General features: G+C 41.0%; 3 protein-coding genes across 3 annotated transcripts; 2 read left to right on the top strand and 1 right to left on the bottom strand.

Moving 5' to 3' along the window:
• The first annotated feature begins 765 nt into the window (after positions 1–765).
• On the top strand, positions 766–4,540 carry mrpl51 (mitochondrial ribosomal protein L51). Its single transcript, XM_080472554.1, has 4 exons — positions 766–917; positions 1,104–1,185; positions 3,594–3,701; positions 4,239–4,540. Exons 2-4 carry the CDS (start codon positions 1,116–1,118, stop codon positions 4,433–4,435), a joined length of 375 nt encoding a protein of 124 aa, XP_080328680.1. The 5' UTR covers positions 766–917; positions 1,104–1,115; the 3' UTR covers positions 4,436–4,540.
• A 1,901-nt stretch (positions 4,541–6,441) lies between these two features.
• Positions 6,442–12,036, top strand: vamp1b (vesicle associated membrane protein 1b). Its single transcript, XM_080471650.1, has 5 exons — positions 6,442–7,194; positions 8,173–8,323; positions 8,707–8,865; positions 9,239–9,290; positions 9,974–12,036. Coding segments are annotated over exons 1-5 (381 nt in total). The 5' UTR covers positions 6,442–7,192; the 3' UTR covers positions 9,991–12,036.
• Positions 11,828–18,377, bottom strand: tapbpl (TAP binding protein like). The gene is made up of 8 exons (XM_080471649.1): positions 18,070–18,377; positions 16,067–16,279; positions 15,722–15,991; positions 15,422–15,622; positions 14,695–14,862; positions 14,511–14,608; positions 13,641–13,866; positions 11,828–13,520 (listed from the first exon to the last, which is right to left on the bottom strand). Exons 1-8 carry the CDS (start codon positions 18,116–18,118, stop codon positions 13,453–13,455), a joined length of 1,293 nt encoding a protein of 430 aa, XP_080327775.1. The 5' UTR covers positions 18,119–18,377; the 3' UTR covers positions 11,828–13,452.
• Between the last annotated feature and the right edge of the window lie 679 nt (positions 18,378–19,056).

Below are 19,056 nucleotides of genomic sequence, written 5' to 3'. Positions count from 1 at the left end.
TTATAACTGATGGACAAAAGATGTGACCAGTGTGGTAATTAATTGGGATCCATTAATCTTTTATACTATTTTATCCAACTCAGGATTGCAGGCAGCTGGGGCTGATACCAACTGACTATGAGTGAAGACAAGATGAACCCTAAAGGTTCACTTGTCAATCACAAGGGAGGCACACTCGCATGCTCACTTACTTGCAAGTATGGAATCACAGGTCAGATCTTTTTATGTGGTTTGCATGTTCTCCCAGTGCATGCAATTGCAGGAATTCTGGTTTCCTCGCAAAACCCAAAAGATGCATTTAAGCTTCATTGGTGAGTCTAAAGTGTGAATGTGTATGTGATTGTCTGTCTCTTTGTGTTTGTCATGAGATGACTGGCCCATGGCACTCTGCCTTCACCAGTGGTAAGCTTGGACTGGCACCTCCAAAAAAATAAAAAACAAAACAAAAAAACGTAGTGAACGATAGTTGGTTAGATGGGTGGAAATAATAAAACAGGTAATTTCAAACCTATCCAGTCTTTCTCTGTGTTGTGATTGCAGCCGAATGACATTCAATAATTACAAATATTAAAAAATTATTTGCTTAGGTCAGAATATTTTTGGCGCAGGGTTTCACTGATCTTACATTTCCACAGTGACATTACAGGGATTCTTCAGTGAGGATGTCGTCCTCTGCTGGCTGAAAATCATAACGGCAATGAACAATTACCGTAATATTTTATTTCCATGCGCTGCTGATATTACGGTACTAGCGCATTGCATCACGGGACACAGTTAAAAATGGAGACGGCCATTGGTAGCGTGCGAAAGTGTCAATAACATCAAACAACAGGTTTTACACTCTCGTAATGGGAGTTTACTTGCAGTAAGACCTAAAGACTCGGCTGGTATCAGGTTGTCGCATCGTGTGGAAGCAGGTAAAGGTCACCATTACGGATTTTGGTGTAAAACTATGAGCTAAAGCTCAGGGTCAATGCATCGAGTGAGGAAGCTATCGCCGTGTGTTCACGAGAGAAAAAGCCAAACAGACCTCTCAGTCTGTCACCTCTCATATTAATATATATATATATATACTAATATGTTGTGTTGATGACGTTCTGTAGAAAACTGTGGACATGTCCGTTCTGGGAGGTTTGCTGAGAGCTGGATCGTCCTTCTGTCACACAGTCAGGAGCTTTTCTACAGGTCAGTGTCTCCACATTACAAGAGTCACAGTGATGCCGTGAATCTTCATATAACAGTGTTATATTAAGATGAGTGTTATTAACACCATTCAGAGTGAGTCCATGAGTCTCCAGCACAACCTGGTAGTACTCTGTATATTGCAGTAACCGTCATAGTTTATGTGGAGTGGATTACAATATTAATGGACACCACCCATCCCTTATACCATTACAGTAATGTCTATTATAAGTATTTTTGACTGAACGCAGACACCAACAGGTATAGAGCGGAAAATAAGATATTACAGAAAGGTTTCTTGTAGTTTTTTTGTATTTACTTAAAAATAATTTAATTGAAATTGTCAGAATTATGGCCTGTAGTTTGAAAAATAGACGGGGGAACAATTTTGATCATGTGAAATTTTTAAATATTTTTATTTGGGCTACTCCCCCCCCCCCCCCCCCCCCCCCCCACAACCTATAGAAAAAGTAATGTGTGTTTTGTTTAATACTTTAATATCTTAGTTTAAATGTAATACATCAAAAATGCATGGAGGTTTCACTGCTTGAATCAAATGGGGGGGGGGGGGGGGGTCCATTGTATGGAAATATGTTGAGACTCATCTGGATTTATTGTGATGATGTTAGATTAAAATATGAAATGTAATGCTTTTCAACCTGTGTAACTGATAGGTACGGTTAACTTTAACCCATTTCATTTAATTACAGTGCATTCGGAAAATATCCAGAGTTTCACTTATTCCAAAATGGATTAAGTTCATTTTTTTCTTTCTTCCCCAAAATTTGACACACAACACTCCATAATGACAATGTGAAAAAGATTTTGGGGAGATTTTTGCAGATTTATTAAAAATAAAAAACTAAGAAATCACATGTACATCAGTATTCACAGCGTTTGCTCAATACTTTGTTGATGCACCTTTGGCAGCAAATACAGCCTCAAGTCTTTTTGAATATGATGCCACAAGCTTGGCACATTTATCTTTAGGCAGGTTGGCTCATTCCTCTTTGCAGCAACTCTCAAGCATCAGCAGGTTGGATGGGCAGCATCGGTGCACAGACATTTTCAGATCTCTCCAGAGATGTTCAATCAGATTCAGGTCTGGGCTCCGACTGGGCCACTCAACAACGTTCACCGAGGCGTCCTGAAGCCTCCTGTGAGCTCTCGGCTGTGTGCTTCAGGTCCGGACTGAAAGATGAACCGTCGCCCCAGTCTGACGTCAAGAGCGCTCTGCATTCATCTTTCCCTCTACCCTGATATGTCTCCCAGTTCCTGCCGCTGAAAAACATCCCCACAGCATGATGCTGCCACCACCATGCTTCCCTGTAGAGATGGTATTGGCCTGGTGTTGAGCGGTGCCTGGTTTCTTCCAAACGTGACGCCTGGCATTCTCTCCAAAGACCTCAATCTTTGTCTAATCAGACCAGAGGATTTTGTTTCTCATAGTCTGAGAGTCATTCAGGTGCCTTTTTGGCAAACTCCATGTAGGCTGCCATGTGCCTTTTACTAAGGAGTGGCTTCCGTCTGGCCTGAAAAAAAATTATTTTTCACGTTGACATCATGGAGTGTCGTGTGTTGAATTTTGCAAAAACAAAAAAAGAATTCAATCCATTTTGGAATAAGGCAACAAAATGTGGAAAAAGTGAAGCCCTGTGAATACTTTTCGGATGCACCGTAAGTGTGCTGGAAGGTGCTGTGAAAACCGTTGTAGTTATACTATGAGGTTTCAATTGTGGCTTCTCATGTGTCAGATACTGAACTCTGAGCAGCGACCTCTTCCTTGCAACCACACTCCTGTTTTACTCAGTTTGATTTATCTTCTCATTGTACCCAGACAGTTCAACGCTGCAAAAGCAAATACTGTTTTTCTCTATTATTTTTTGAGTTTATAACAATTTGAATGACTTTTTTGATACTAAAGCATTAAGGGACAGCGAAGCTTAATTTGGCCAGGCGGTTTTATTGACAAAGGACTATCTAAATATTCAGAGGATTGTAACGTCACACCACAAAGTAAATCATGATGTTGTTATCCAAACCTGCCTTTTCTCCAGATGGTCAGGACAGAGGTAAAGACCTTTAGGTAACAATCATCCAGAAGACACAAACTCACATATGAACAGAACAAAACAACATGTTACAGTAAAATAAAATTCCTCTACAACACGTCCGATCCAAGAACTTAAGACTTTTCCTCCGAAAAAAAATCTTTTGAATGCGAAACTGTGACTGGGTTCTCAGATTTCTCATCTGTAGAATAGCTGCAATCAACCACATTTTGGTTTGTACAGAAAACTGTAATCTATGTATCGGCTGTCTCTCTTTCAGTGTCCATATGCTGAATACATTATTGGTTCATAATGTCCTCATGAACTCAGAACTAAATTGAAGTTCTGTGTCACCTCCAGGTACATGTTGCCAGATCAAGATGCACGCCATTCCTCCGCTGAAAACGGTGGACCGCTGGACCGAAAAGAGGACCATGTTTGGAGTTTACGATAACGTAGGCATCTTGGGTGAGTTCCCTCTGCTCTCCAGTTTAACAGCACTTCTGGACGGGTTTATTGGACATATCACTGAGCTCATTTACATGCACAATAATGATCCAGTCATTATCAGCTTTCCAGAGTTATGAGATTATTGGAGTGATTGAATTAACCGAATAATGTGATATACTTTATTGGATAATATTGGTTATTTGATTATGAGAAATCTAATTAACGCACCAAGATTTATCCTCCATTGCATCAATGTCTCTGTCCAGGTATATATATCTATATGTGTGTGTGTGTGTGTGTGTGTGTGTGTGTGTGTGTGTGTGTGTGTGTGTGTGTGTGTGTGTGTGTGTGTGTGTGTGTGTGTGTGTGTGTGTGTGTGTGTGTGTGTGTGTGTGTGTGTGTGTGTGTGTGTGTGTGTGTGTGTGTGTGTGTGTGGGTGGGTGGGTGGGTGGGTGGGTGGGTGGGTGGGTGGGTGGGTGGGTGGGTGGGTGGGTGGGGGTGTGTGTGTGTGTGTAAGAAATTCTGGACTCTGTCATTGTCACTTTATGTCTGCAGGGGATTTCAAAGCTCATCCAAAGGATCTAATTGTGGGGCCCTGCTGGGTGAAAGGATTTAGAGGTAACGAACTGCAGCGTATAATCAGGAAAAAGAAGATGGTGGGCGACAGAATGATGACAGAGGACAGGCACAACTTGGAGAAGAGGATCCGCTTCCTCTACAAGCGCCTGAACCGCACCGGCAAACATCGCTAACGCTGAACCGTCTCAGTCTGGCGGTGTGATTTCATGCTGTCGTCATGCTGTTTGTTTCCATTTTTCTAAGTTGTCGTATCTGTACAAGTAAAGAATAACCTTCAACTCAAGCTTGTGTACCTTATTCTCTGTGAAAAGCCCCCAAACAATGCTGTCTAAAGATGAATGTCTTTTTGTTTTTATGCTTTTCCCACACAAACCGTCTTACCAGCTCTAACTGTTGTTTGGGACGTGTAGTCAAACCTTTTCTGTAACCTGCCTTTTGAGACCCGACTGTATGTGACCTGCAAAAGGCTGCGAGAAGAAGTGCATAGAAAATTGAACTATTCAAGTAAAAACAGGAGTTTTGTTGACGCCTGAACATGTAACCTGCAACAAGGATTCATGTGGAGGAGAACTACAGCTCCAGAAAGTTGATCAATTAAAACTGCTGCCTTACAGGGAATTTAATGTACAAAAACGACGGAACTGAGACTCCTGTAGATAGGGTGCTGACAAATGTATTGTTTATTTTGTTTACTGAAATTGTGCAATATGTCTCCTCTTTAGAAAGAGGCAATTACCTGAAGCAGCTACCGCTAGATACAATTAATACACAACTTGAACAATTACATTAATTTCTACATGATGTAGAGAGGTCAGTAGCAGCCTTTTTATTTAACTCTTCTAATTAATACAATCAGTAAAAAAACATGCTTGGTTAAACCATTACTAGTGCAACTTTTCAAACATGCCCAATGTTTTTATTGATGCAAATGAAAACATTTCTTTTGCAAGTAATTCTAGCAAAAGATGTATCTGGTTTATTTGAGTTTTTTCAAATCTAGAACTGAAATATTTATGACCGTGGATAGTGAAACGCTTCACTTGTTTTTTCATGTGCAAATGGAAGAAATTTAAAATCTTTAGGTAACAGTAATGGTATTCCGGTTATTACAGTGTTTCTGACATCTTTCTAGAAACTTTAAACCGGGACGTTCCACGTGGAGAACTGAGGTTGGACTCCACATGAAATGAAACAGGAGTAAATACAAACGACAGAAATAATGCAAGGGCGTGAAAATAATTGTTTCTTTAAAAAAAAAAAAAAAGGTAAATGTATTTCACTTATATGTCACTTTTCAGCTGGTTTAGCAGTCCCAAAGCACTGGTAATCACATTCACCCATTCACAGCCACACTGACACACCAATGGGGGCATCCGCTATGCAAGGCCTCAAATCAATCTGGTGGGAGCAATATGGGATTCAGTGTCTTGCTCAAGGACCTTTTGACATCTGGACAGGTGTAGAATCGAAACCTACAACCTTCTGACTGAGAGATGACCACTCTACCAACTTGGTAGAGGTTAGTATTAATGTTAACAATATTAATTGTAACCTATTTTTTCCAGTGGAAAAAGAGAAATATCCAACCAAGAAATTGAAATGTGTGAGATTTTGGTCAGTAATATGTTTCACAGCTTGTCATGTGGTCCATAGGCGGCTTTGGTGAAACATAATTAGATAACACTCTGGGACATGGTTTTTCCAAGCAATGCCCTACCTATAAAGGGTTAATACCTCCTCAACTACTGTGACCCTCCTAAAAAAAAGAAAGACATCTCTGGATCCGCCCCTGCATGAAGTGAATTTCAGTGAATTTGTCCTCTGGGGCCTTTCAGCCAGACTTTTTCACTCGGCACTCCTGCACAGAGATACTCAGCATAGGGAGCTGAGCTTTGTACTTCACCTGAGTGTAAACAGGAGCTAATGCAAGACGGAAACGTGATGGAGGAGCATCGGGATTAGAGAAGGTGGGGGGGGACTCTGGCCAGGGAAGAAAGAGTGGAGTCAACACTCTGTAGACACTGACTGTACCGCAGTGTCGTCCCGCCGCCCCATCCGACACAGAGCTGCAGTACTGCAAAGTGGAAGGAGAGAGGGGGGGGGGGGGGGGGGGGGGGGGGGGGGGGTGCCGCACTGTCGTTCCGAGTCCAAGTGGTAAAGGCAGGAGGAGAGACGCATTATTGCAGTTGCGTACTCTGCCCGGACTCTTTACGCGGGTGAAAACTAGCGCACTTCCCCCCCCCAGAGTCACTGAGAAAAAAGAAAAACAAGGAAGGGAGGGGGTGACAGAAATAAAAAGATAAATAAAATAGAGCAAGACATCCGATTCCTCATGACTGCACTTTTCTCCACTTAATTTTGAAATTGCACGTATTTCGCCAGCATCGGTTGAGAGGAGGCAGCTCGACGCGCAGCCAATCAGCGCTGCGCTCAGCATCCAGGACTCAGCATCACTCGGAGCGAGAAGAGGAAAGAAGAAGAAGAGGACGAAGAAGAAGCTGCAGCAGCGGCAGCCCCGCAGGAAACCCGCACGCTTCCCGCTCGGATGGATTATAATCCAGAAGTACTTTTCTCCTGATCTGCTGTCGCCCTCTTGCACTTGCAGCCCTCCGGTGCAGTCTCTCAGTGAATTATCGCCTGATGTCTCGGTAGTGCGGTACTTCGGCTCCACTGCGCAAAAAGACCGTCCGCCTCTGTTTTAATCACCGACGCTGCACTTTATTTCTCTGTAGTATTTACAAGAACGGACTTTTGTTTGGACAAGTGCCTATAAATTCACATTTTTTCCCCCCCAGTTATCTTGGTGGGCATTTTTTTTCTTTCTTTCGCCCTGTACTTCAGACCCTCCGTCTCCTGCCCCCCTACAGCCCCATCACCCCCCCTCCCCCTCCTCCGCTGCCCGTGAGTCAGTTCAAACAGCTGCATAGAAGATGTGAGTATTACTGCGGATTTTCTATAGCATTGTTCTCCAGCAACACCTCAAAAATATGGGTGCTTATGCATGTGAACATGTGTTGTTGTCTCCGTATGTTTGTCTTCCACTGAGGAGGGGGGTTGTTGAACTGGGCTGATTTCTTTCAGCTTGATGGATTTTGCTGACGCAAGTGAAATTTTCCGTCACAGCTTCACTAAATTATGCATTCAAATGATTGACTCCTGGCACAGTGAAGCCACGGAGCAGTTATTCTGGTTGTTTTGAAGGTGTTATTGTTTTAAAAATATTCATATATATGTATGACAGACTGACATTTGTGGTGAGTGGATTGTGTGTTTTGAGCGGTTTGAGGGACTTTTTGCAGCCCCCACCTGCATTGTTTTATGCAGCATTGGTGTCAGAGATGATAACCAGTTTGTTCACTGGGTCGTGCAGGGACATTGTTGTAATTTTAATCCCCCTGATGTGACTGAGATCAATGTGAAACTTGAAGTTGCGTCAGTGGTTTGTTTCTGCAGGGTTTGATTGTCCGTTCAACCCTCCTGTATACCCCATCTTCTCATCCCTGCTGGATTAACCCCTTCCTCTTCCCTTACCTCCTCAGACCCATCCAACATTGTTTAATCCATCACAAGGATTTCTACTTTCTGGTTCTCTCCCTCGTTCTCTTCTCAGGCAGTCTATTTGCTTTCCAGCTGTGGCTTACATATTCTTTCTCTCCTTGCTCTCTGTACTGTCATCACTTGCTCTCTGTTTTTGCTCCCTTTCTTTGCCATACTTACCCTCTTTTTCTGCTCACTTCCTATTCTATGCAGTTTTTTTTTTACATGTTTTGTTTCCATCTCTTTATTATGGCTTGTCTTTTTAAAATCAACTCATTGACCTGGAAGTCTTCTACTCAGTGCTCGTTTTCTTCGATCCTCCTTTTCCTCCCAGTCTTTCTGCCTCTAATGTCTCATTTGTTTGACTCTTCAGGTCTGCCCCAGATGCTGCTGCCCCACCAGCTGGAGCTCCTGGAGCTCCAGGTGGCCCCGGTGCAGATGGAGCCCCAGGCGGAGGCCCCCCTGCCCCACCCAATACTTCCAGCAACCGCAGGCTACAGCAGACACAGGCCCAAGTGGAGGAGGTGAGCGGAACCAGGCCAGACTGCAGGTCTGATGCTACGGGCACTGCATCAAATGTGTCAGAGATAAATCATGAAATATCTTCGGTTGTGGAGGATGTGTATTGGTGTGTATTTTTCTTTCCGGGCCAGCAACATGATAATATTTACAATACTTTCTTGTTGTCGGTATTCCAGCCCTTGGTAGACAGGTCATGGTGTAAATTATGCATGAGGTGCAATCTGCAAATGGACTGCATGTGCTTGTTTAATTTGTGATATCTTAAGAAAGGCCTTCGTCCTCTGTGTTGTTCTCCTTCCGTCGTACTTGTCATCCTTTACGTCTCTCCCCCCCTCCCCCCTCCACCACTGCCAAGTGCTTTCTCATCCCTGCCGCTGTGCTCTAGGTGGTGGATATCATGCGGGTGAACGTGGACAAGGTTTTGGAAAGGGACCAGAAGCTTTCAGAGTTGGATGACAGAGCAGACGCTCTCCAAGCCGGAGCTTCCCAGTTTGAAAGCTGTGCAGCCAAGCTAAAAAACAAGTACTGGTGGAAGAACTGCAAGGTGGGCACATCATGGGGGTCCATTATACCGATTAACACTGAAAGTAACTAATACTGTGCTCTGAGTCCTGGATTAAATGTGTGCGTGTTAGTATGTGGTTTAGTGCAGAGATGGAGAGGATGTAGAGCACAACACGATACGCATCAGTCTGTTAATGAGCTGCTGTGGTGGACTGGACTGTGCTTCAGGGGAAATAAAGAGAAATGTATTATTGTATTTTTAAATGCTGATTCAGGATTATAGCACTCAGCATTCTAAATCTTAACTCATATTAGTGATTTGCTTTGTTATTTAAACTAGTTTATATTCCTTCTTAAGGCAATGCCATGCAGGAAGCACCAGTGTAAGGCGTTTTGTTGTCTTCTTTTCTCAGATGATGATCATGATGGGTATCATTGGAGTCATCGTGGTTGGAATAATATTCTGTAAGTGGAAGACATTTACACCCTCATACTGTTTTAGCCAATTATGAATTAACAAAATATATTTTTCACTGAAACGGAGCTATACTAAATAGAACAGTTCTGGCTGGTGATATTAAAATCATTAAAAATATGTAAATTATTTTAAATGGTTTTGACAGAAAACAAAGAGAAAAATGTAAAAACAGTGGAAGTTATGAATTACAAGTACTCACATTACTGTATTTAGATGGTATTTTGGGGGACGTTTTGGAAAGTTTGTAATTTTCCTCATGCTTAACCACAGTGTACATCATATAATCTACTTCTCTACTCTTGAAATCATGAGTCAGGACTGATGCCACCAACCATTAGAATCAATGTTAAAACCTGTTTATCTGGATTTTGTTGCCAATAACTTCTTTTACACAGAAAATTGCTGCTTGTCGTTGATATAATTGCTTATTGATAAATGCTTCTTTTGGCAAAACAAATACATTCTGTTCAAAAGTAACAAATACTTTTTGTAATTTAAGGCAAAAGTAGTTGCTCTTGAGTGCAAATTTGGAGTATTTTTCCACCCCAGCCTCACAACTCCATATTCCTGCATAGGATTGAGACCTCAGTGCTGCAGTGTTTTATTTTAAGCAACGTATTTGCCAAATCCATTAGACTAATTGCTTCCTATCTGTCCCTCCTTCATTCAGTGTACTTCTTCCACTGAGCTCGGCTCTCCAGCACAGATGGATTTGGACTTGAGGATGATACAACAGGGAAGAGAAGAAGAAAAACAATTAGAAATCCAAGCGCCACTCCTCCCCTTCTATCAGTCCTCTCTTCCCTCTCTTCACACAGTCTTCCATTTAACCATCTTGCACTTTTACATGATAGTAGTGTTTATAAGTGGCTCTGTTCGGTTTGTCCCCTTTCCCTCCCTTCTTGTTGCTTTCTGACACTGTTTGTTTTTTTGTTGTTTTTTTTGGCATGAAGTCTCACTCAGTCTCTCCTGTCTCTGTACCTCATGTATTATTGAAGGCCGGAGCAGTCAGAGTGCGAGGAGGAAATAAAGGAAAGGAGGGAGAGGGAAAACACTCGTGGCAGGGGAACACGTGGGGCTGAGGCCACCAAATATTGACATAGGGGGCAAATGTACAGAGGAGTTTGCCGTCTTTCTACCCCCTGATACGCCAAAGCTTGTTCATATTACCTTTTTTGAGAGTCCCACATTTGTGAATTGATACTGACAAGTCTAACTAACGTGCTCCTTCTGCCACCACTGCTCCCATCATTGCTACTTACTAACACAAGCTCATGTTAGACTAGGATTAGAATCCTTTTTGTTGTATGTGGGTGTGTGTATTTGTGATTCAAAGCATTGTAGCTAAAAGCTTTTTCCAAGTTTAGTTGTTAAGCAATTATTAGTAATTTTTTTTTTCACTTTTCCTGTCTAACCTTCTCTCACTCAGTCTGTTATTTCTGCGACGCCCAGCGACCATGTGAAAAGACAAATGCAAAAAATAAATAAATAAATAAAAAAAAAGTGGAAAGAGACTTCGGGAAAGGAGGAGGTGATTCGGGGAAAGACGGACGGAGTAATGTGAGATATTTTCCTGTACAAATAAGTAAAACTTAATTCCAGATTGATAAGCATCTATTGAAAAAGTAGTCTTTTACACTTTACTTGATTTGTGCCTGGGTATTTGTACCACAGGTGGTGGTGTAGTAGTGGTAGCATTAAGCTTAATGACACAGGAATATGCACAGCGAGACAAACACAGGCAGCCACTTAAGAGACAATCTACTGTACAGGGGAAGTGACTGCGAGGAGCTACGATGAAATTCTCTTAACTCTTAATTCAGACGAGAGTCACAGCCATAGACAGATGAATGTGTAGCATCACATTTGAAACAGGTTCAAAAGTCCACTTGTTTTTGGAGTTGTGCTGTCTGAGTGTTTGATCGTCGTTTAAGTTTAACGGGATTCCCAGGAAGTAGTGAAAGTTGGTATGAGGAAAAGACTTGTAAGCCCAGAGCCGCCTGGCCGTCCTGCTCCCTGCTGACTCACATAAAAAAAAAAACTAAAAAAAACACTCATTTGTCACAGCGTGATAATGGCCAGTATGAGGTACTTGTTTCTAACTTGCATGGCAAATGATATCCATAGTTTTGCCTTTTCGTGTGACCTGTGTATCTGCCATTTCTGAATCTTACTGCCGATTGTACATTTTCCTTTGTTAGTGGTTTGAGGAACCCGTGTATAATGTCTTTCTGATCTGATAATTACTGCTTATGCAATGCAACGGCACTGAAAAGTTTGCCAAATTTTTGTTGAAATCCCTTGCTTTCGAGAGAAAAATAAGACTGCAAACAAGTGCTACTATAGTGAACTGTAGTGTTGTATGACTAGAACCATAATACACATCTGTCAGTTAATGCTCCTGAAAATGTCTTTATAAATCTCGTCAGGTGTTGAGCGGTCGCTGGATATTACGGAAGCTAGTTTTTATTTGTGTAGACTGATTTTGAGAGTTGACAGAGTTGCAAAAAGATGAGCAACCTTGCGTGCAAAGTGCATTTATGCATAATTTGTTGACCTGGATTATACAATGATACTGTCCAACAATATTATTAGGTAATTACCACATGACGTGAGAGATTAGATGTTTTGTGACTTAAAACCTGAAAACAACATAAGAAATGCAACTGGATTTGCAAAAACAAATGCATGTTTACCACTTTTGCTGATGCCAATAAAAAAAGTCATGAGCTGAATTGTGTTTTTTAATATTTTCTTCAGACATCATGAAAACATTGAGTTCATTTTTTTTCACCATAACTTATCGATCTAAATCTTATGCAATAATACACTCAACAAAAATATAAATGCAACACTTTTGTTTTTGCTCCCATCTTTCATGAGCAGAACTCAAACACCTTTTCTGTGTTACACAAAAGGCCTATTTCTCTCAAATATTGTTCACAAATGTGTCTTAAATCGGTGTTATTGAGCACTTCTCCTTTGCCCGGATAATCCATCCACCTCACAGGTGTCATATCAAGATGCTGATTAAACAGCAGGATTATTGCACAGGTGTGCCTCAGGCTAGCCACGACAAGATTGCACTCTTGTTCAGTGTATTTTTGTCTAATATCTAAAAAAAAATTAACTAGAAAAGCAAAGTCTTTTTCAACAGTATTGATTTTTCAAAAGCAGTTACAACATCAACATCACAGGACTCCTGAGACACACCAAATGACAAAAAACAAACTCAGAAATTAAGAACTTAGAATTAATTGGATGGATCCCTCCATCTGATTGTATAATTACTGGTCTTGCTCTGAAATATAAAATAAAACATTGCAGTTTTCCGTCCGTTTTTAAAGTACAGCTTGAATTTACCACGGCATAGAATCTCAAAAGGTTTAAAACGTCCCCGTACCAAGTCACTTCAAGTTCACAAACAGTAATTACTTTTTACGAGCAAAACAAATTGAACATTAAAAGCTGCCTCTTATATTTTCCTATATACTTAAAGGGATTCGCAGAGATTCTGCATCACAGTAACACACTTTAGTAGGCATGTTATAAACAGGCCCCATGTCTCATGCCAGAAGTATCATAGCTGTTTTTTTAATGTCTTCTATGAGCAAATGCATTGCCCCTTCAGCTCAAAATAACTAATTAGATAAGCATGTAACAAATGAAGCCGTCATATGTTTTGTCTAAAGCAATCGGCTGGGATTCAGGAGGAATCAATAACTATGTTTTGCTATTGAGGAGTTTACTGCTCATGTGATACATTCCTAAAACTGTTAAGGAAGTAAAGATAAGGTACGCCATTTATTATTAAGACCGTCTCTGGAAGTTGATGAAATTTGCAAAATTATGAGCTAAAGTTGTTTTCTAGCTGCTTTGTACAGTTTGAGGTGCAATGAATGAGTTATGGTTGGGATAGAAAAACTCCAAACATGTGCATAATTACATATATAACAAATGATAACCAACACCAAATTTAAAGAAACAATAAATTATAGAGCTCATCAAAGCATACAGTATTATTTCTTTTCTTATTAATTCAGCAGAGGAGTGACGTGGCAAGAAGGGACATGGTGTACCTCGTTTAAGTTAAAGACTAAAAATGACACAATGAAATGCAGTTTTAAGTCCGGATGATGTCGACTTCATTTATCTCATGACCTGATAGAAGAAGAGTATCGTGATGACCAGGAAACCCAAGATCCACCAATAGGATTCTGCAATAAAAGACCAAATTAAAGATGTTTAGACAGAATCCACATCCTGTACAGATTTATGGCGCCAAATAAAAATGTTGTTTTTTTTTTTTTGTTGTTTTTCTAGTCACACATAAGTACCTGTTTCTGGACGTTCTACCATTATGTTGACATGGAGTGGAGAGTCCAATGCTCTGTGTGTCACCCTGCAGGTGATTTTTGTTCCCGGTGAGATGGTGGGGGGTACGGTAATGTGAGATGACAGGGAATACGTCCCATCGCCGTGCTGCCGGTGGCTGGACAGAGCCCCCTGACCCTCAAAGGGTTGAGGCTCCGTGTCTGAAGGAGAGAGGGAAAACCACTCCATCTGAAAAAACGGAGAGCAGGAAATTGAATCTATCAATCATGCAATGAGTCCAATACTGTCAAGCTCTTATTTTCATTCAAATGGTACCTTTCAATATGAACCGAAAACTTTTACAAAAGGCAAATGTATAATAACAAAGCAAACCAAAATCTACAACCATAAAAGCAAAAAAGAAAAAACCCTTCATCCTCTCAAGTCCGGATTCTCCTCTTAACCACATATTTGGGTGGATATCCAAGTTTGTGCTTATTTTTTTACAGCAATACTCTCAGAAAAGGCTGACTGATGCAAGAATATTAACTTTTAAGCCAGTACTAAAGACTTTCATTGGTCACTAGGGGGCAACAGACATAAGTTGTGCGCAAAATACTAACATATTTTTGGCAAACAGTTGTTTAATAACACTTGTTTAAGGTTCTGTTGTTATTAATTTGGTTTAATATTTCGAAATACAAGTAGGTTCTGTTTTTTAGTTTGAACAAACTCCTGAGAAAAATGACTCTTAATTCCCATTGCCTTGTTTACGGGTGATTTGTTTTTTCCTTTCCATAATTAATTTATCCAGTATTGCAGGAGGCTGCAACGTAAACAAACAAAAAAAAACAACTATCAAACTTGGAAGAATTAAAAGCAGACTCACTGACCTGACTATCCAGGGGATAGTATTTACTGCAGTGGCAGCTCAATGTTTGAGGTGATTTTAACACAAGCTTCTCTTTTGAAAGTGAAACAATCGGCGGCTCTGAAAAGAAGAGCAGCAGAAGGACAATCAACCGACAGTTGAGAGAAAACATGAATGTGTATGAAGTCGGATGAAGGGAAACTCACGCTGCATGTTGAGTTGAATGATCTGCTGGGAGCGGAAATGACCAACACCGACCGTACAGATGTAAGTTCCTTCATCTGAAACCTTCAGCTTGTTCAGCGTCAGAGAGGCATTACCTTCACTCACAACCTGAGTGACGTCAATGCTTGAGTCTCTTCTCAGAGCATGCGCTGGAGACACAAAATACATGTTTTATACTCTGAAATTGATACATTTATTTCAAATTTATGCAAGAATCTTGGTATTTTTCTATGAATAACTATAATACAGCAGAAGAGTAGTTTGCTATAAATAACAAATGCAACATATATGATGAATCAACACAAATGTTTTAAAATAACAATTAAAAAAAATTAACATCAGTTCAGTTACATTTATTAATCACGCCACACCCAAAGGGCCTACTGTGTATCAAACAGTTTACAGGATTCTGTTGACAGGATCACAGGGGCATCAATAACTGAAAGCACACTGAACACTGCCATTTCTATACACAGATGAGATACACATTCTTTAACATTAAACTCACTTGATAACCATTTTGATGAATATTAACCAAATTAAACCTGAACGCAAGATTGAAGCATGAAGCACCTATTTACATTTATAGATGTATGAATTATAGTGACACTATATAAACCAAAAGCACATTCACCCTTAATGCAACGAAACCTTGAAGGCTCTCAGTGTAAAACTGCATTTGCACCTGTTTTCTTGTGCAGCACTCACTTTCTGTGTTCCCCTGCACATCATCCAGCTGTGTCTTCATAACAAGCACCTTCTGGCCTTTTCCCCGGTGCTGCAGTCTCCACTCAACGCTCACATCCTGTGCTAGTGGTGTATCCTGCTGTTTGAAGCCACAGCTGAGGAGGATCCCCCCACGCAGAGGAGCAGATACAGACTTCACATGGGAGAAAACCAGGAATATCACTGAAATACACAAAGCAGCAAGGATGGCGTTATGGTTTTTTTTAATTTCCCAAGTAGCATTTCACCTCATTCTTTGGTGCATGAAGCCCTGAAGCCAACCTTTAGTCAGCAGAGTTCCAGAAGAGCTGAGAGGCAGACCCAGTTTGTTTTGAACCAGAGTCGCTTGGTCCTTCTCCACCGCCAACGTCTCAAGTATCAGTGAAGCACTCGACTCAACCCCTTCCACATTGAGCGACACCATGAAATAAACCGAGTCTGAGCTTCCCTGGAGTTCTCGAGGAGAGTAGAGACTCATTTCACACGTCACTTCCTGGTCGTTACAGTCGGCATGAAGCAGCGCCTCCGCGTTGGGGATCTCGGGGGATGACGCTGCCACAAAAGTTCAGTGAATGGACCTGCTAACAGTGCATCGCACTTCGTACAGAGATGAGGTTTGAGAAATACCTGGAGCCTCAAATATTATGAGGTCTGGATCAGGAATGGAGGGGGCAACAAATGGAGTGAGCAGTTCGAGAGACTCATCAGGTCCCACTGGAACATCTCGCAGCACAAGAGTCACAGGAGTCCGGGCAAACATGGCACCGTTTCCCATACCACCGTGTCCAGCTCCTTCCTCCACCAGACCACAGGAAAGTACCAGATCTGTAACTCCACCAGCTGTGAGGTGAAGAGGCATGTTGAAAATGGAGACACCTTAAAAATGTAGACAACTGTAGTGTGTGTGAAAGTAATAAAGTCACATGTTAAATTAAATGACAAACTACAATTACTTTTGTATTTTACAGTTTCAACAGTCTCAAAACAATGTAGTAGATTGCACCACCAAGATGATAATGTTTACCAGCTCTTGGGTTATCCTTAAGAACTCCCCTATGGGTTGATGTTTAAAGAATGAATTCCTCCTATGAACTTTTAGCCCTTTTTTTGTCAGTAAACTTGTTGGTTTTCAGCGTTAAACCTATTATTTAACTTTTTTGGTTGATTTATTTTAATTTCTGTCTTTATAGTTTTACTTAAAAAATGAATATCAATATACACTGGCTTCCAATTAAATCTAGAATAGAATTCAAGATCCTTCTGATCACATATAAAACTCTTCATCAGAAGGCTCCGTCCTATATCGAGAAACTTCTAGAAGTTTATCACCCTCCACGAGCCCTTCGCTCTGAGGATGCAGGACTGTTGGTAATCCCTAAAGTCCATAAAAGTAAAACAGGAGGCAGGAGTTTCAGCCATATGGCTCCTTTACTCTGGAATCAACTAGCAGCCTCGGTCCGAAAGGCCGACACCATTAGTTTATTTAAGAGTAGACTAAAAACATTCCTATTTGATAAAGCTTATCCTTAGGAATAAAATAGGAATAAAATAGGACCACTAAGTTGAGCTGCTATAGGCCTAGACTGCTGAGGGGATTTTCTCTCTCCCGTTAAAGGGAGGAACTCTACATTTGGAGCTTCTGTCTTTCTTTCTCTCTGTGTAACAACATTACTGGAGCCACCAGAAACTGCCGCCGTCTTTTTTATCCCTGACAGGAGGAGAGCAGGATCCAGGGGATCAGACCCAAGACTCACAGAGTGGAGTTACGACGGTCCTACTACCCGACCCCACCACAGCACCGGGACCCCACCGCAACGGCACGGCCCTTAAACTCCAGACTGAGATTGGCTCATCATCAGACCAACGCTCATCATAGACTTTTCTTAGTATTTGTACTTATCTGGCCTGTCTGCCACTCTCTCTCTCCCTCTTCTTTCCTCTCTCTCCCTGTCCTATCCCATGTACTTCTCCCCCCAACCGGTCAAGGCGGATGGCCGACCTTCCAGAGTCTAGGGTCCGCCCCACGGTTTCTTCCTGAAGAGGGAGTTCTTGAACTTCTCTCCATGCGAGGGAGTTTTTCCTGGCCACTGTTGCTTGTTACACCTGCTTGCTTTGGAAGGGTTTAGTTGGGTCCTGTTGTACTCTTATCATTGTAAGAGCGCTTTGAGATGTTTGTTGATGTGATTTAGCGCTTTACAAATAAAATTGAATTGAATTGAATTGAATATGTCCCAAAATAGAATCTATCGCATACTTTGTTTACCTTATTTATTTTAGTTGCATTTTTCATTGTCTCAAGTATTATTCAAAACATAAACAAACGCAAAAAGGCATTCTCCAGCCAAGTGGCCCTATATTCTTTGTCATGTAAAGCACCTTGAACTGATCACAGTGCAATTAATGAAAACTGACGTGAATATTATGACTACACTGAGTTAACTAATTCTATATATGAACATGCAGCTGTTCAATTCAATGACTTTAATATGGAGACGGTGTGTCGTATAATCTCTCTTTAATGGTGCTATATATATATTTTTGGGGGGGGGCGGAACTGAGCTTGAAGCCACGCTGTGCATCATCTTTCCGTCTAAATATCTTAATTCATAAGTCATAGTAAGGTCTCTTACCACAAACGCTGGTCATGAAAAATCCAAGTAAAATGAACTCAGCCGTCATCGTGGATGAAAGGTTTTGTATCGTTGTAGATTAAAAGTGAAGTCCGGCCTCATAAAAACAACTCCCACTTCACTTTCACTTTTGATTTCAACCAGAAGTGACACATCATTTTGTCGATATCTGCTTCACATCCGAGTTAAACTTGCAGTCTGTCTTTGTCATGTTGATAACTATAAATAAATAAATAAATAAACATTAAGTCTAATATCATTTATAGATAAAGACTTTCTCTTTCGCTCTCTCTCCCGAGCATGCGCATAAGACAGCGGCACAGACACGTGAAAGTGAGCAGACAGGCTCGTCCAATCAGAGCACGAGGGAATAGACCCTTCAGCTTCCCAAGCATAAATGTATTTAATCATTCATCTAGTTTTCTTGAATTAAATTTATGTCTTAAAAGGTAATTTACATTACAGAAAATGTGTTTCGAGTTCGGTTCAAGTCCTCTTTATTCTGTAGTTCACAGTGGTCCAAAAAAACAAAACAAACGGTTTTTGGTGTTCAGCCTCATCAACACTCATGTCTCTCATGCTCTGACGAGACAAAAGCTTCAACTGAAATTCATGGTGAGAAAGTTTGCATATCATGTTTTGCATTATTGAATATCTTGCTGGTATCAAGTAAAACGTATGAATTTTCTCTGTTGTGTTTGCTTGTGTCGAGGGAGGAATAAAGAATAGTGCAGTGGTTCGCACTGTCATCTCATAGTGAGGAGGTTCAGGCTCGAGGCCCACTCTCTGTCAGAAGATCTCCCTGTGCATGTGGGGATTTTCTCCACATACTCTGATTTTTCTGATTGACACCACAGTTCAAAAATGTTCATGTTGAAGCGTAATTCTAATTGCCCATCGATGTAAATGCGAGTATGTGTGTGACTGTTTCTTATCATTCTTCTCAGACTTAACAATTAAGGAGAACACACTTAAATCTATTGAACT

Source organism: Lipophrys pholis (assembly GCF_963383615.2).
Source record: "Lipophrys pholis genome assembly, chromosome: 9".
NCBI lineage: Eukaryota > Metazoa > Chordata > Actinopteri > Blenniiformes > Blenniidae > Lipophrys > Lipophrys pholis.
The sequence above is the reverse complement of the archived record's forward strand: the minus strand, read 5'-3'. Positions and strand labels throughout refer to the sequence as shown.

Bases quoted from the DNA above. Each gene is read 5' to 3' on its own strand.
- mrpl51 (XM_080472554.1), top strand. From the start codon at position 1,116: ATGTCCGTTCTGGGAGGTTTGCTGAGAGCTGGATCGTCCTTCTGTCAC. The intron at 1,186-3,593 runs GTCAGTGTCTCC...TGTCACCTCCAG, and splicing joins AGTCAGGAGCTTTTCTACAG to GTACATGTTGCCAGATCAAG. The intron at 3,702-4,238 runs GTGAGTTCCCTC...TTATGTCTGCAG, and splicing joins CGATAACGTAGGCATCTTGG to GGGATTTCAAAGCTCATCCA.
- tapbpl (XM_080471649.1), bottom strand. From the start codon at position 18,118: ATGACGGCTGAGTTCATTTTACTTGGATTTTTCATGACCAGCGTTTGT. The intron at 15,623-15,721 runs GTTGGCTTCAGG...TGTGTATTTCAG, and splicing joins TGGAACTCTGCTGACTAAAG to TGATATTCCTGGTTTTCTCC. The intron at 13,867-14,510 runs GTCAGTGAGTCT...CCGTTTTTTCAG, and splicing joins ACTATCCCCTGGATAGTCAG to ATGGAGTGGTTTTCCCTCTC.
- vamp1b (XM_080471650.1), top strand. The intron at 8,324-8,706 runs GTGAGCGGAACC...GCTGTGCTCTAG, and splicing joins CACAGGCCCAAGTGGAGGAG to GTGGTGGATATCATGCGGGT. The intron at 8,866-9,238 runs GTGGGCACATCA...TTCTTTTCTCAG, and splicing joins ACTGGTGGAAGAACTGCAAG to ATGATGATCATGATGGGTAT.